At 43.8% G+C, this 18,028-nt stretch overlaps 1 protein-coding gene across 1 annotated transcript in view; it reads right to left on the minus strand.

Moving 5' to 3' along the window:
• The window catches only part of SLC6A20 (solute carrier family 6 member 20), a 531,874-nt gene that overhangs the window by 371,985 nt on the left and 141,861 nt on the right, over positions 1–18,028 (minus strand). The window contains exon 3 of the mRNA XM_069613357.1: positions 10,989–11,080. Within this exon, the coding sequence (XP_069469458.1) occupies positions 10,989–11,080 (92 nt within the window). The remainder of the gene's footprint in view (positions 1–10,988; positions 11,081–18,028) is intronic.

An 18,028-nucleotide genomic window follows, 5' to 3' on the forward strand; every position in this document is an offset into this window, starting at 1 on the left:
TGAACCCAAAGGAAGAAAGAGTGTGGAGAAGAAGGGGATGATTGACGGTGTCGAAGGCAGCAGAGAGGTCAAGGAGAATAAGGATAGAGGATTGCTTAGAGTGTCAAGCTGAGAGGAGGGAATTAAGGATGTAGGTGAGAGCAGTTTTAGGAGAGTGTTTAGGACGGAAGCCAGATTGGGAGGGGGGTAGAAGAGAGAGATTGGAGAAAAAGGATGAGAGCTGAGAGTAGGCGAGGCGCTCGAGAAGCTTGGAGAGGAATGGAAGACGAGAGATAGGGCGGAAGTTAGAGGTGAGAAGGGGATCAGCAGAAGGTTTCTTCAAAATGGGGATGATCGTGGCATGCTTAAAAGCAGAGGGTAAGGTGGCTGAGGAAAGACAGATGTTGAAGGAGGAAGTCAGGTAGGGAATAAGAAGAAGGTAGATCTTAGGGATAAGAAGGGATGGGGGAGGGTCAGTCAGGGCGGACGTGGGGTGGGCTTTGGAGAGGAGAGTGGAGACTTCAGAGGGGGAGATAGGTGAGACGTAGGACAGGCAGGACGAGGGAGGGGGGAAGAAGAGGGGAAATCTGAGGAGCAGTTGATTTTTTGCCAAAGGGTCAGGATCTTGGAGGAGAAGAAGCTAGCGAAGTCAGAGGGAGAAAGTGTAGAAGAGGAGGAGGGATCAGGGGTAAGGGAGGAGAGAAGTCGAGAGAGAGTTTGGAAGATACGGCGAGGGTGGGATGCTTGGGAGTGGAGAAGGTTAGAGTAGTAGGAGCGTTTAGCCGAGGCAAGACAAGAGTCAAAGAGAGCGTGATAAAAGAAATATGAGGTTTGGTTGGAAAGCAAAGGAGATTTGAGCCAGAGTCTCTCCAGATGTCGGAGAAGGCACCGCATAGAGAGGAGTTGAGGAGTGAGCCACGGTTGAGAGGTTTTCCGGGTTGGACGGAAGAAAGACAGGGGGTAGAGTTGATCAAGGGAGGAGTTTCCGGGTTGGACGGAAGAAAGACAGAGGGTAGAGTTGATCAAGGGAGGAGGAAATAGAAGAGGAAAGAGTAGATAGAGCATCGTTGGCTGACAATGAAGAGAAGTCTTGGAGAGAGGGGAGAGATGAAGAGCAAGTGTCAATAAAGAGGTAAGGATCAAAGTTGCGAAAGTCACACCGTGAGAAGATGGGAGGAGAGGGTTTAGTAGAGGAGGCATGTGGAATTGGAGTAAGGGAGAAGGAGAGTGAGGCATGATCAGAGAGATAGACAGGAAGAGTAGAGACTGGGGAAGAGGGGTAGGATGAATTGAGATGTACAGGTAAGAACAGCTTCCCCCAGCTGGTAAGTATGCTGGCAGGAAGCAGGATGTCCAGGAAGCAGGATCTTCAAAGGTAAGTCTGACCTCAGGCGACGGTGAGCGTTACGCTGCTTGGAAGTGCAGAATAACGCGAAGCGTCTGTCTTGAGGATCGTGGCAGCTTATATAGATGAGATCGTGGGCACGGCCATTAGAGCCGGCTGACCGGCCATGCCCTGCCCCTCCTAGAGAGTGAGCACGTGCGAAGGCAATCCATTAGCAGCCACACCCAATAATACACTTGGGGCTGCTTAATGGATGGAATGTTCAAGGTTAATGCATCCTGCTTAATGGATGGAATGTTCATGGTTAATGCATCTGAAGTGCTATGTCCATAATAAAAGCCTTTTGGTGTTAATTGGATGTTCTTGTTTACTTTTTTTCATGAGCCTGATGCCAAAGTCGCCAGGACAGTGTCCACCCAGGTCTCCTGTGCATGCGACCCCTGCATGCCTGTGCTCCTGACTTCATGACCATGACAGCTCTTCAGTGCATTGGATGCTAAGGGGAATTGAGTTCCAGATCGATGGGGCTTGGACAGAGAAAGAGGACCCCCCCTAATCTTGTTGATCTGAACTGAGGGATCACAAGGAGGAGTTTGCTGCCTGAGCACAGGTTTCTGTTGAGTTGGTAGTCGGATAGTGTATGTTGAAGGTATTCTGGGCCTGTTTTGTGTAGGGCAGGGTGGGTGATGCACATGACTTTGAAAGTGGCCCTTCCCCAGACAGGGTGCCAGTGGAGAATACGGAGGGCCAGTGAGAGGTATTGTCTCGGTCTGAGGGCCAGGAGGAGTCTAGCAGTGCTGTTTTTAACTTGTTGGAGCTTTCAGAGTTCATAAGCTGGGGCACCCAGGTACAGTGAGTTTACGTAATCTAGGCATGAGAGGACGATGGCAATGATTGCAGCAACCCAGTGAGGGTAGGCAATGTTGGGAAAAATGCATCTGCGAATGCAGAGGTGTAGATAGCAGGATTTAATCACAGTGTTAATGTGGTGCGAGAGTGTCAGGTCAGTGTCCATTGTACATCATAGTTCTTTACTGTGTTGGATGCGGCGGGTGGGGTCTAGAGCCGACGGCTAAGGGGTGGGTTGAGGGAAGAGAGCCGTCATCCTGCATATCATCATTTTGGTTTTTCCAGAATTGAGGAGGAGGTGGTTGGCCATCCTCCAGCTGTAAATGTCAGTGCAACAGGAAGCGAGGTCGGGTGGGGAAGGGAGGTGCACTTGGGGCTCTTAAAGATGATCTGGGTGTCATCAACTTAGTTGTAGTAGGTAAGATTGTGTGAGCGGGTAAGGGCGGGTACGGGTGGGTACGGGGCTCAAGTAGAAGTTGAAGGGGAGAAAGTGAGGAACCTGTGGGACCCCATTGGAGATCCAAAATGTTTCTTGTCATATCAGTCTACGTCCTCTGTGACACATTGTGGTAGTTTGCAAGATGAGAACAGCAAAGAAATCAATGTTGCCACTTCAACTTATGGGTCCCCGCTTGCGAGTAGCGATCCTAAAGAGCAACCATTTAGAACCTACTTGCAGGAAGAAGGGTAGGGATTGAGGCATCAGTACTGCATGGAAGTGGGCTTAGAGAAGCCCCAGGGATATGTGGCTGGAGGATGCAGAGAAGGACAGGCCCGCACGGAGGCTTAACGTCCGCCTGGCATCAAAATGTTCAGCAGGCCATTTAAAGGCTCAGAGCACTATATATGCATAAAACATGGGGCAAACAAAGACTGGAAGTCAATTAGCCAACTTGGATGCCACAAACAGAAAATGTAGGGCTATGCTTCAGAGTGTTAGTGTCACGGTCTGCTTCGCTGCATAGTTCTCCCGAGCGCAGGTACAGCGGGTCAGATTCCTTTAAAAATGAGGCCATCGCCACATAACATCACCCGCATCCTGGGGCCGTGATCCGTGTCCCTCAAAGGCAAGACAATGCGACTATATGAAGAGCGGGCCCGCTCGCTGTCTTTGGAGCTCTGTCAACCAGTGGCCATCTTACTCGGGATCTCGAGCTCCCCCCTCTAAAACATTTAATTTTAAAATGATTATGGTGGCCGACAGTGCATGTGTTATTGTAGCTCGTAACCCATTAACTATCCAGGGAATCCAAGTCTTTTTGCAGTAGTCAAAGGGTACAGCGAGACACATTTGAAGTGTGGCGGTCCAGAAACAAGGGTGCAGGTAAGCTTACCCGCACCCTTGTTTCTGAACCGCCACACTACGAGCCTGCCTGCAGGGGCCTTTGCGCCCGGCAGGGTCAGACCTGCCGAGCGCAACAGCCCCTGTAGGCAGACTTTTCACTGAATCACTAGCACTAGTAGCAATGGTGTCAGTGCTTCCGTCTCCCCACTCCAGACTCCACGGAAATGGGGCGTTACCAAACCCGCTGCCTTACTTTCCGAGCTGCTGGGACTTTTAATGTCCCAGTGGCACCGGGAAGTCAGGCGGCGGACTCAATGTTTCCGGGTCGGTGGCAACTTGCCAGTGGCACCGATGTGTTACCGCCGTACTCGGAATGAGGGCCAGAGTCTGTCTCCTTTTATAATTAATTTCTATTAAATGTCTCTTTGTGGGACTCTATCATCTGAGATCCTCCAAAGCAGGTTTGAATCCCCCCCTTGTATACAAAAAACCTCCACAGTATCCCACTGAATGCTGGAACATTAGACTAATTTCCAATACTCCTTTTCTTCTAAAACCTTTGGAAAAGGTCGCAGCCAAACAGTTATAAGTACATGTGGAGAAGCAGTCAATAGTTGGAGACTAGCAATTAGGCTTCCCCCCTAATAGAGCCACTGAGACATCCCCCATACAAAAAATGGTAATCTTCTTTAGATTCTGGATCAGGGAGATATTCGAATCTTGATGTTATTAGAATTTGCGGCAGCTTTCAACACCCTTGCCCACCCCTCCTGCTACTTGTCATGAGAAAGGTTGTGGAGGTGTCAATGTCAGCAGCCATGTGGCTTAAATCCTTCCGGAATAGTGAACTTTCCCATGTATCTTTGAAGCCCCTTCATGGCCTTCCTTCAGCCCAAATGGGTGTATTTCAAAATTCCTCTGATTACACTCAAATTGTGTTCTGTTTCGTGGGCAATTTGAAGGCAGATAATGTACAGCTACAGAAACTCGTTGGTCTTATTGACACTTGGATGGAAACAAAGTGGCTTCATCCTTATTAGGCCAACACAAACTCCTATTCACCTCCGCTAAACCTACGGCTCTCAAAATGCCTGAATCTCACCTGCAGTTTTCCATCTCCGGACACTCCAGGTTAGAGCTCTGAATAAGGCAAAACATTGGATGTTTTCTTAAACACGAACATATCCATGAATTCTCAGATCAACTCTGTTAGTAGGTCCTCCATGAATTATTGTTTTACAGAATGCTGCTTAGGCAACACTGGGCATTATTATCAGAAAATCACTGGGCATTGTAGCTCATGTTATAATAAGCACCAACATACATTTCTGCAATGCATTTAGTTTTGGTGATTCATGACTGCCTGTTAACAATTAACAATTAATTAATCAATTAACCTTTTATAATGCACGTTAACATTATAACCTTCACTACCAGGACTCTCTTTGAACTCCCTCACTTCACACCTACTTCCACATACCGTCACAAGGCTGGATGGCTGATGACCCAAAACCAGGCCAGATTTAAATGTCTTGTCCTGGTTCACAAATCTGTCCATGACAAGGCACCACAGTATCTATCCTCTTTTACCCAACTCTACAAGCATTCTTGTAATCTCTGCTCTGCCTCCTCATCTACCGTTGTGGCCCCTCACGCTCCCTGTGCTTCCTCTCGCTTCCACTCTTTCTCTCTTCTTGATCCACTTGCATGGGATTCTCTCCCCCCGGACATCCGAGAAGCAGTACACACAGATTTGTTCAAAACCAACTAAAAGCCTACCTCCTCGCCTCTAAGGTAACCTCTTAACCTAGTCAAAGGTGAAAAAACCACTTGCGCTCCGCGTTTGGCCTGTAAAGTTTGCAATTATTGTTCAGATATCAAGTGTCCCAAAGTCTTCAATTGATTGGTATTCCAGTTTATTATCTGGTATTTAAGTTAGCAGGAACAGCCACCATGTGTTTCGAATAAAAAGTCTTTTTCAAGGAAAATGGGTTTTTCCTATAGTTTATCAATAAGTAGATTGGAGCGTTCCTTTGAAGTAAGTATTAAATGGTATGGATAATGCTAAATCCAGCCGTCCACCTCGTTGGAGTCTCACAAAGATCTGGTGAGGTGTCCTGTATGGAGTCACTTCACGGATGCTCTGTGTCTCAGTCTCACGCGGGAGCTCAAAGGTTTGTTGTTATTCCATTTTTGAAAATGTAATCCGTGAAGTGACTCCATACAGGACATCTCACCAAATTTTTGTGAGACTCCAACGAGGGGGACAGCTGGCTTTAGAATTATCCACCATTTAATACTTACTTCAAAAGAACACTCCAATCTACTTATTGATTAACTATAGAAAAAAAACATTTGCTTTGAAAAAGACTTTTTAGTCGAAACACGTATTCAATACCAGACAATAAACTGGAATACCAATCAGTTGAAGACTTTGGAACACTTTATAACTGGACAATTACTGTAAACTTTACTGGCCAAGCGCGGAGCGCGAGTGGTTTTATTTAATTGTATTTGGCTAAAAAACAACCTTTACAATATAGATATACAATTCAAACAAGACATTTTAGTACGTAAAAAAGGCATTCTTAAAATCAACTAACCATAAAATGCACTTGTTGATGGGAAGCGCACTGTTTCCCGTCAAATCTGATTTCTTATCTATTGTACGTTATTTTGTGTTCAAAAAGAGCATTTTCCCTCCTGTATAAAAATAAATAATCTCTGGACCGGGAGTTGACCCTCCTTTATCTTCCTCTCAAGACACACACACTGCCCCTGAGCTTTCCTCCAAGCACAGAATGCTGCTGCTAGAAGAGGGACAGGGACCTCCAAACCCAATCACATATCACCAGTGCAGAGGACACTGCACTGGTTCCCTGTGGGAGCAATGGTTCCCTCCAGATCCTACTGATGCTCACAAGAACCATTATGGGCCAGCGCCTTTATATCTGCAGAAGCATCCTAAAAGGCACTCTTCATTTAGGGACATTCGCTCAAAGACTGGACCTCCTGTGGCAGTTCTGTGCTTTAAGCGCACTTGTGCCATGGGCAGATCTTTCACTGGGCTAACGGCAAAATGCTGGAATGCTTTGCCAGTGGAGGTTGGGCACATCAGTGATTTCACCATGTTTAGCAAGAGAATGAGTACAAACCTAATCTAATGTTGTATATGTCTGATTGCCATGACCCCTGTGGTTCAATACCTTTTAGGATGTTAGTTTGATACAAAAGAGACTAAGTCAAATCATGATGCCTCCAGGAGGTGGGGAATGATGCCCACAGAAACACCACCTTTTGGGGATCCCCTACATCGCCTTGCACCACTTGTTGAATGCTTGCACCAGTCAATCTAATTTGTGTACTTTACATAAACCATTTAACATGCCGGGGGCGAGTGGAGGGGGCATATGCTCACATCCATCTTCCAGGTGCAGGTCAAATTATGGGGTATTTCAAGACAGTATTAAACATTAAAATAATGGACATTTTACTGCAGGCAGTATATTCTGGAATAGTGCATGTGGTTAATACTGCATGCACACATGATCAGGTAGATAGTAAAAACAGGCAGTATGGGAAATGGCTACCTCATAATAACCCTTCCAGTGTAACATAATAGACATATCAACAGCTGTTATGACATCAAAGCTAGCTGACTATAACAAAATCTGACATCACCACATTGTGACTACGAGGCACGATTCCGCTGCTCTTCTGAGCTAAAGTTTACCCTACCCAACAGTCTTCTTCAGCTCACTCCTGCACCTTAACCAAGGACCATGCCTGCTCAACACCCGAGGGTCATGCCTGCTGAGGCTCTTCTTCTCACAAAGCCATCCCCCACCCTGATGCCCATCTCATCTCAAGACTCGCCCTTCCCAAGGCCATTGCTCTACCGAGGCTCACCCCTAATATGAGGCCAGTCTCTGACCTGAGCAAGTGGTTGCTCCCAGTCCCATCCCAGAACAAAGCCACAGCTCAAGTTCAAGGCCCATCCCTCCTCAAAGTCCATCCCATCCTTGTACCTCACTCGGATACAAACTTGGGAATTGTCTGAAATGCTGGCTCATCTAAAACGTTTCAATTAATTTCGTTCCTACTGTATTGCTATTTTGGATAATCACAAAAGAAAATGTGTAATATTTGTACTTTGTTGAATTTAGTATTGTGAATAATAACATACTGCAAAATGGCATTAAACGTAAATACAAGTTGCATCACAGTTATACGCCTGCTCACAGAGCCATTGGGAAAAGCAGGGCTCAAAGCAGAATTCCAGCTGACAACCACTTAATTAAATAATTATGGCTCGTTAACAGACCATGCAAAGGTGGTAATGGCCACCTGGCCACATTAACATGACTGAGTGAAGCCAGAGCCTCTAACAAAGGCCATGGGGTGTTACTAGGTGGTAAAAGCCTGAAAGGGGGAAGCACTCTTTTTTATTAGCTTGAGGAGTGTATGTAAACAAACTCCACAAACATGGTTGCTATGTACAGTGGCAAGTACTTTATAACAACTTTACGTACTTGATAAGAACCCATGTAAGACATATACGGCAACATTATGAGTTTGGTGGTATTTTGGCAATAAATCCACAGAATTACTGCTAACATTGATTACCGTTACTGCCACTTGGTCCTATGGATTTACCACAAGATTATGAGTGGTGGCACAGTGGTATAAGTCTCCATGTCTGGAATCAATAATATCACATGGGAATTTTTCAGAGTTACAGCGAGCATTTATTCATATGCAGTAATTCTGATGCTTTTCGGCAGTAAGGTGGATGATTTACCTCCAGGTTTTGCTGGCGGTACATCCTTAACCTTACTGCCTAAACTCATAGTACGGAGGTGCGGTAATGTCTCAGTAAAATGGGTGTAATAGAATGACCTCCACTTCACCACCATTTTTACCACTTCATTGTACCATCACTTTTTACCACATTGCTGCAATTGTAATGCAGCCTATAGGCTCTTCAGATCACTCAATGTCGGAGGCAATCACACATTTAATGGTATACAAGCTACCCCATGAGCCTCTTTACAAGCTTGACAGTTTTAGGGCTGCTAATACCAACACACTTGTTTACTGTTACCGCCAGCTATTTCGTTAGTAAGACCTCCCCTGTATATGTTTTAGTTATCCCCATTGTGGAGTCCCATAGGTCTTCACTGGAGATTGAGGCTGCCATTGATAATTCCGCCGGCTGCAATTCCTCCATTTTTCTGGAGGAGATAACGCCACACTTGTGATAATTAGGTGGAACAGTAAAAATGGAGGGATTATGATATTGGTTGCCACCATATTCTTAAGGAGGGCCCACTTCTTTTGAGATTATGGTAGAGCGGCAGGATTCAGCTGCTCTGCACATTGATGGTTGCTGCACTGATTCTGCCTGTCTTGCAGTTTGTTCTTGCAGCTTGTTGACGCAGGCTCTTCTGAGTGCTCATGTATTCATATTTCACATCTATTTGTTAACAAACTCGTGATGCTGCCACTTTTCGTTGTTTAATGACTAGGCGTTGGAGGACACCTCATTGGAACGCAAAATGTGTCTCGTGTGACCATCCCAGTACAGTGATTGCGGAATTATTTGTTCTGCGCTTTCATAATCTACAACAGCACCTGGGCGGGGGGAGCCAGCAAATCAGATAGCTAGGAATGCTGTCTTGAACCGCCAGTACAAGCCTGCATTTCAAGCCGCCTGCCGGCCGGTTCCTCTTACATCCACCCCCCACCCCACCCTGCATCCCATTGTTTTAGTGTTCTCCCCTACCCCTCCCTTCTTACCTTTTTCGGTGGTGTCGGGTGCCCGCTGCCACATCCGCTCCTTCCCATTGCCACCCGCAGGCCGCCATGGAAAAGGAAGAAGGGCTGCATACGGAGCCTGCCTTCCCTTTCCATGGCGGTCATCTTGGAAAAGGAATTTTCCTTACTTCAGCAGGATATGACGCGCATCCCGTTGTAGGAAGGAAAATCCTTTTTTTTTAGCACCCCGAGTTACCGCTTTGGCAACCTGAGGTTCTAATGGAACAGGGCATAAAGGCCCAGAGCCCTCGTTATCCGCCCTCGCTTCACTCGGGCCAATAACTTGAGCTGCCCGGCCGTTATCCCCCGTTCCAGCCCCTGGAACGCGGGATGAACGCCACAATAGGAACTCCAAGAATCAAGGACAGTGGAGGCAGAACACTTCAATTACTAAAAAGTGCAATTCAGATACTTGCTTTCATTTGAATGAACATGTCTCTAATCTGTCAAGGGTGCTTAGTTTATAATACTCAGGAATGGGCTAAGGCGACATTTTGTTTTAAGTTTTTGCAAACAGCGATTTAGGTTATACATTTTAAAAAATTCCCTTTAATATGGTCAGTGTAACTGAAACGCCAAAGCCCAGAAGGACAATACACAGTAAGGATGCGTATGATGATTGTAGCTAAAATAGTTAAGCACAGTGGAGCAATGAAACAGCAAGGACATCTATGGTGAGTGTAACTGAAACAGCAAAGCACAGTGGCACAATGAAACAGCGAGGACATCAATGGTGAGTGTAACCGAAACAGCAAAGCACAGCGGAGCAATGAAACAACGAGAACATTTATGGTGACTGTAGCTGAAACAGCAAAGCACAGTGGCACAATGAAACAGCGATGACTTCAATGGTGAGTGTAACTGAAACAGCAAAGCACAGTGGAGCAATGAAACAGTGAGGACATCTATGGTGAGTGTAACTGAAACAGCAAAGCACAGTGGAGCAATGAAGCAACAAGGACATTTATGGTGAGTGTAGCTGAAACAGCAAAGCACAGTGGCACAATTAAACAGCGAGGACTTAAATGGTGAATGTAACTGAAACAGCAAAGCACAGTGGAGCAATGAAACAGTGAGGACATCTATGGTGAGTGTAACTGAAACACCAAAGCACAGTGGAGCTGTGAAACGGCGAGGACATCCATAGTGAGTGTAACTGAAACAGCAAAGCACAGTGGAGAAATGAAACAGTGTGAACGTCTATGGTGAGTGTAAGTGGAAAAGCAAAACACAGTGGAGCAATGAAACTGCGAGGGAATCTATGGCCATTGTAACAAACAGTGAAGTACAGTGGAGCAATGAAATCGCATAGACAACTATGGTGAGAAAAACAGCAAAGCATAGAATAACAATAAAACTAAAATGACATATATGATGAGTGCAAATGAAACAGCAAATCACAGTAGAAATATGAAACAGTGACGACATCTATGGTGAGTGTAAATTGAAACGCAAACTCAACGTGAAGCAATAAAACATCAAGTGAGTGTAGCTGAAATAGCAAAGTACAATCACTTAAACCGAAAAGACATCTATGGCGAGTTTAACTGAAACAACAAAAACACAATGGGACTGTGAAACTGCACGTTTTTTTTGTGGTGAGCGCAACTAAAATAGCAAAGTACAGTGGGACAATGAAAATGCAACGAGATCAATGTTGAATGTACCTGAAACAGCAAAGCAATGTGGAGCAAGGAATCTATGTATACTCACTTGGAATGAATGGAAAAGGTACCAGAATGCCCATCCGTTGATGACATTATAATACATGGAGAGGAAAAAAGAAACCACCACACTGGCAATGCCTGAAAAAGAGACAAACAGGCATATCACAAAGCGAAATGTCTGACAGGGAGCAAACGGCTTGGCAGACAGTTCAATGTGACGCAATCAAATGACTATTCCATATTGCTGGTACAAGACCTGTTGACAACATGAAGGGGCTCTGAGTCACATATTGATCAATATATTGAATTCAACACATAACACATTTGGTTGACCACGCCTGGCCCAAAACACATTGGAGCTATTAACATATGCAATGAGTATCTAGGGGCTATCAAGCGGTAGCACTTAGTTGGCTACAATCAGCAGATGCACCTGCTACCTCCTAATTCACAAAACATTAAACTGGAGACAAACTTTGAGATGCTCTATGCAATTTTGCTCATGGGCATCGAAGAGGTGCTCCAGATGGTATTTGGTGGTTGTGTAACACAAATTTGAAAGTGATAAATATTTTCAACCTAAATTTGCTTGGGGCAGTGATATATATATTGTAGGGCGACAGTCGCCACCCTATAATTAAAGTGAGTCAGCGACACATAACCTTTGATTCGAGTAACGGATTTAGCTGAAATTCCGAAAGTGATTAAAAGTATGCGCCCCCCACCAGACGGCAAAGTTTCGTAAGGATTTGTTAAAGAATAGAAAAGTTATTAAGCATCAAATTCATTTTTTTTTAAAAAGCGCAGCCTACTTCCCATTTATTTTTCCATAGACAAAAAAGGTTAATTTTTTACCAAAGCGCACAGCCTAAACCGCTGGTGGGCCTGAAGCGCTGACTCGCGATCCATGCCTGATTTGGGGTTATTCAGTGCTGTAGTTATTTTACAATTTGAAGGAAAAGGGGGTGCCCCCTTCCCCAAAAATTATAGTTATATCTCCCATGTTGCATTGCAGGATCATGGTTTTCAGAAATGAAACAACCTCTTGCTTGTTTTTCTCTCGATGCAAGAGATATTCGCGGCTATAGCCGAGTTTATGGGAAAATGAAATGCATTAAAAAGCTATTTGCGGGTCGAAAAGCATACAAATACCAAGGTAGAGGTGGGGGAAGCAAGCATTTATTTTTCTAGCTGTTTTGCTGATATTCACTGCTTTATCCGACTGGCCATGGCCAGTGACTCAATCGCCATCCAGGTCTCCATTTTATGCAGTAAACAGGACGGATTCTGCTTAGCTTCAAAGTGAGGAAGGGGCCAGCCTCCTCAGGCCATGTTGCTTTACAAATAAGCCAAACTTACAAGACCACTTAGGGAAATGGGCCCCCTTTGTCTTGCTTTGAAGCTAAGCAGGGTCAGTGCTGGTTACTGCATGGATTGGTGACCGAATGGACGTCTGAATTATTTACTTTTTTAAAACTGTGCTACTGTCAGTCCTTGAAGGTTTTGCACTCAGAGACAATTTTTTGCCTTTTGCTAAATTGCATTTTGGTATGTGTAGTCTCCCAATCAATAGTAAAAAATAAGAAAATCGTTTTTTTTTACAGAAACAGTGGGTTTCCCACCCCTGCAGTAACTGGAGCCAACCCTGATTAGTTTCAAAGTGAGGAAGGGGTCAGCCCACTAAGGCCATATTGCCTAATATATGAGATTCTCTGCACAAGAACTCTTAGTGAAACATGGCCTAAGGAGGCTGGATCTTTCCTCACTTTGAAACTAAGCAGGGTCAGTTCTGGTTACTACATGGATGGCAGACAGTCCACGGTCCTGAATGCCATGTGTTTTCTTAGTTTTAAATATCTCATAACACAAGGCATCTGCATTTTTATAAAATAGAAAAAATGAAATTTTAAAAAATCACATTCATGCTGAACACTGCTACCAGAGAACCCTGGCCTTACCGAGTATGAGACACAGCAATTAACCATTATGCTACAACGATGTTACCGTTTGGATTTTCACAAGTTTCATACCTAGCCTTTGATCATTGAACATACTAAATTATAGGCTAAGTATGAAATGTATGCCCCATAAAGCAACAAGCTATTGTGGACTAGCGGTTAAACGCTGGGACTCAAACACTGACCTTGCAGGGTTCAAAGCTGTCTGTTTTTTTTAATTTAACTAATTTAATTTAATTAAAAGAAAAGCAACGCAAGTGAGAGGTGGCAAGATTTGTTGCAGTGCAGTCGTGTTATCTTATGTAGCATGAGGGCATTTAGACATGGCTGAAATGTCAGCCACGTCCAAACATCCATTGTGACGACATAACGGCGCCTGAATGGCTTTTGCGACGAATGCCTGTGCCAAATTGAGCCAACGCCAGAATGATGGCGCTGAAACGTGGTGTACCGCTTGGAGAACACTGCTTAACCAAAGTGTGTGCTCCATGGCAAATAATTTTATCTCACGCCGCATTGCCTAAAAACATTGTGAGTTCTCAAAGTTTTAAATATCTCATAACACACATTATTTTTTTTAAAACCGTGCTACTGTCAGTCCTTGAATAGTTTTGCACCCAGAGACAATTTATTTGCCTTAATTGCATTCTGGTATTTGTAGTCTCACAGTCAAGGTGGGGGGAATAATGCCACAATTGTACACTTTTGCCTAACATAGTTCTATAAGGATTTATATATTTGAGTGACACTACAGTACAGTATATGTACTTTTGAAGTTAGCTTTATAAAGCAGAGTATTGCTGAAAGACAGACATGGGGGTGATGAGGGGAAATTATGTGAGGGCAAGTAAGTCACGATATGGCAAGAGAGTTTGTAATCCTGTACAATGGTGCAGTTATTTTCCCCTGATTGTGGTTGCTTTTCAGGGCACCCAGTAAAGGACACATGTAGGTGGACAGCGTAAGTTTATTTCAAAGGGCAGACCAACCCCTTGTGTTTTGTTGAGGTTGGCAAGCTTGCTCAAGAATTTGGATACCAGGATTTTACTCAGGTTGTCATGTTCCCAGTGCAGACGCTTACCCACAAAACCACAAGCACCTGTTTCATTTTGGGATTTTGTTTTCCATGGAATATTTCACTACAGATTGCTGGGTTTAAAAGGTGAGCACCTTTTATACTTTGCCAGCATATTTATCGAAAGATTTCCTCTCTCAGGTTATTTTTCTGGTGTTCACTACTTTTTTTACAGTCCAATGCTATTTTGTCTTGCACACTTTCGTCTAAGGAGTAGGCCTGTAGTATTAATGTTAATTAAGTATGGAATAACAAAACCCTTGAAATTCAAGGAAAAAACTTTAGTTGCAGGGATGTTAAGGTGAGCAATACATTGCAACAAAACCTTTGAAATTCAAGGAAAACACTTTTGTTGCAGGGATGTTAAGGTGAGCAATGCATTGTAACAAAACCTTTTACATTCAAGGAAAAAACTTTAGTTGCAGTGACGTTAAGATGAGAACTTAATGCAACAAAACCCTGGAAATTCAGCTAATTCCACCTCAACTTCGCAATCCTTCTGTTGCGCTGACTATGACCCCAATGATGACATCACAGAGCACATATTTTGAGTGGAGGGGCCTGAATACTTCCTCAAATTAGCATGAGAAACCAAGCATAGTGGGGGAAACCAGAATAATACAGGCGGGGAAGGATCTTTAAAATCATGTTCTGAAATGATGCATTTTGCAGCACAATTTTTGACAAAAATAATTTTAAACCCACACAATTCATAGTTGATTCTCTAGGATGACACATGAAAAAATCCAGTAAATGCCATGCCACCAATAGTACACGAAATAGGCGCACTTTATATTATTGTCATGAGGCTGCAGACACAACCTATCTATGCCAGTAACAGTCAGTGTAAATCACATGCATGCAGATGCTGCCACAACCTACCTATGCTATTAATGGTCACTTTAATTCACATGAATGAGACTGTGCCACAACCTATCTATGCCATAAATGATCCCTTTAAATCAAATGCATCAAATTGCTACCACAATCTTTCTATCCTAGTAATGGTCACTTAAAATCACAAACATGAGGCTGCTGCCACAAACTATCTATGCCAGTAATGGCCACTTTAATTCACAAGTGTGAAGCTGCTGCCACTACCTTTCTATTCCAGTAATGGTCACTTTAAATCACATGTATGAAGATGCTGCCACAACCTATACATGCCAGAATTGGTCACTGTTAATCATGAACTTGACGCTACTGCCACAACTTATCTTTGATATTAATGGTCCCTTGAAATCATGTGCAGGAAGTGCTTTGCGGATATGATTGAAGTGACCTTACTGCCATAGGTAGGACAACCTATCTATGCCAGTAATGGTCACTTTAAATCCCATTCATGAAGGGTGAAGCACTACATGCATATGATTTAAAGTGACCATTACTGGCATTGATAGGACAACCTATCTATGCCAGTAATGGTCACTAGCGGTAGAAAAAAATGGCCCATTCCATTCTGTGGATAGTTGACAGACTATGGTCCATTTAGCCCAATCTGCCAATTTCACCCTCAGAGCAGAATTGTTTGTTGGGGCTTGTTCAAAGCCGAATTTACGTTTTTTGCAGAATTTCATTTTTAAAAATGAAACTTTGGGTAGGGAAGGGGTGTTTCACCCCCTTAAATGTAGTTTATTCCAGTAATTTTTACTATAAGTCACATGCATGAAGGTTGAAGCAAATGCCTTAAAGGACCTAGTGTGTCCTACATACTAATGGACACACTATATACGCCAGTAATAGTCACTTTAATCATATGCTTGAAGGCTGAAGCACTTAAATAATGCAGGGAGTGCCTCATCCTGCTAGATATCTGAGCCACTTTTGACACCATCAGTCATGAGATCCTCCTAAAAAGACTAGAAGATATGTTGATAATATAGAAACAGCTCTATACTGGATCACCTCCTTCCTCACGGGTAGAACAGAAACCACTGTCTTGGGACCTACAACTCCCAGCCTCCCCCACTTTCCTGCAGTGTACCCCAAGGATCCACACTCTTACCTATACCTTTTAAAATCTACATGACACCCCTGCTAGACAACATCAACACATCTGGGATCCCCTGCTTCACCTATGCAGGTGATACACAAACATTCTACAAATTTGTGAACCACCCATCACCAAATACCCCAGACATTAAGAACTACCTGGCACAGGCGGACGCATCAATGATAGGAAACAGACTAAAACTCAAACCTATCAAAATAGAACTGATGCTCTGTAATCCTACAGGTTCTAACTCTGCCACAATCCTTTGGCCTGACGAGATGGGCCCTTGACAAAATCCTGAAGCGTAGTAAGGAATCTTGGAACCACAATGGACAAAACCCTCACTCTTGATCCTCAGGTCAAAGTCATCATCAGGCTACACCACATTTTACCTTACCGCATTACGTATTCTCCACTGGCTAATCATCAAAAAGGGGTTAGTCTAAAAATCTTGTGCATTGACCATCATTTATACCATGATGGGGCCCTTCCTCCTTCAGAAGTAAGTTTTAACACTATCCTCGATCCAGAACACTTAGGTTCAGCAACTGCATTAGTACTAGTCCCCAACTTCAACAAGAAACAGCAAGGAGGATCCTCTTTTTCTGTTCTGGCCACGAAACTCTGGAACACCCTACCCAAACCTTTCCATATGGAAGGTAACCACCTGACTTTCAGGTAACAGTTCAAGACTTGCTTTTCAACCAACCAACTAAAAACTGTGCACCAGAAACTTGGACTAATTTACAACAAACATTTTTTTGAAACTCTGGGCAATCCCATCTGTGGGAAACCAATTTAATTCATAGAACCTCTGCTGCGCGACACTGCTCTGCACTTTAATCTCAGTGAAATCTACCACCAAAAGCCACTATCAACAATGCCCACACCTCCCTAGCCCCCTTATCCATCAACTAACTCCTCACTACTAAAATCTTGCATCTTTACACCTCCCACATTCCTTCAGAAGACCTCCTAGGTCTAGTGTAACTAACAGAATCAGGCCCTATCCATCTTTATTAACAAACATGCTGTCAATTTCTTCAGTCCACAATCCGGGGTATCCCATATTGCTAACCTACCCAGTCGGTACCAACCAAAAACAACAGAGATTTTCAAATCGGCACACAGGTACCTTGCTCTTCCGACCTGCATCCCTCAACAGCAAAGGTTTCTGCATCTGCCTTCCCGCTATCTGACTAATGCAACCTGCCCTCCTTTCTTAGAGAGCCATGCGCAGCAATGCCAACATTATTGACAGAAGGGCGCTATATAAAACCAATTTACATTACATTTGAGATAAAGAAGGTTTGGACCTCAGTAACCAACTAAAAACTGTGCATTTACTGTATTGTTGTTTGATTTATGTAGTTGTTTTAACTTAATTTTGCATTTACTGTACTTTATCTTATGCTCTTGATTCTAGTTGTTATTGTGATCTTATTATTTGAAATAGTTGTGCATACTGTTTTTAAGCGTGTATGACTTAGCTGAAATAAAGCTATGAATGGATGAAAAAAGTAGACAGCAGACACTTTGGCACTCCAAGCTAAATTACTCCGAGTATTACATTGCAGCAGGTGTGTTAACCTACCGTGATATATTTTCCAACAGGTTCGTGCCTGTGGAATGCCAGTGGGGCTGAGACAGCATCAGGCATTCCTGACTTGTGAGTGACTCTGCCTCCTGGTTGCTTGTTTATCTAAGGACTATGCTATAAGGCAAAAAGGAGATTTAAAGAAAGACAGCAGCCTCTGAAATGTTGGAAGTGCTGGGGAATGATCAATCCCTTTTTAGGCTTAGCAGATATTAGGAAAGGTGCTGGATTCATAAACTATTGCCTGAAGCATCTCTCAGCAATGCAAACTTCCCACAATGACCACAGTAACCATTACTACTGCCAAGAAGAATAGGAATCATGTTTGGACAGAGTGCCAATCCAGTCGATTGCCTCTCTGCTTATGCTGTCTATGGTGCTGTGCATTAAACCTATAGAGCTGTTGTGAGACGTGCTGCTAATCCACAGTGAAACAAAAGCTAATATGCTGGTGAGTGAGTGG

This window comes from Ambystoma mexicanum, chromosome 5p, assembly GCF_040938575.1.
Source record: "Ambystoma mexicanum isolate Mex_15411 chromosome 5p, UKY_AmexF1_1, whole genome shotgun sequence".
Classification (NCBI taxonomy): domain Eukaryota; kingdom Metazoa; phylum Chordata; class Amphibia; order Caudata; family Ambystomatidae; genus Ambystoma; species Ambystoma mexicanum.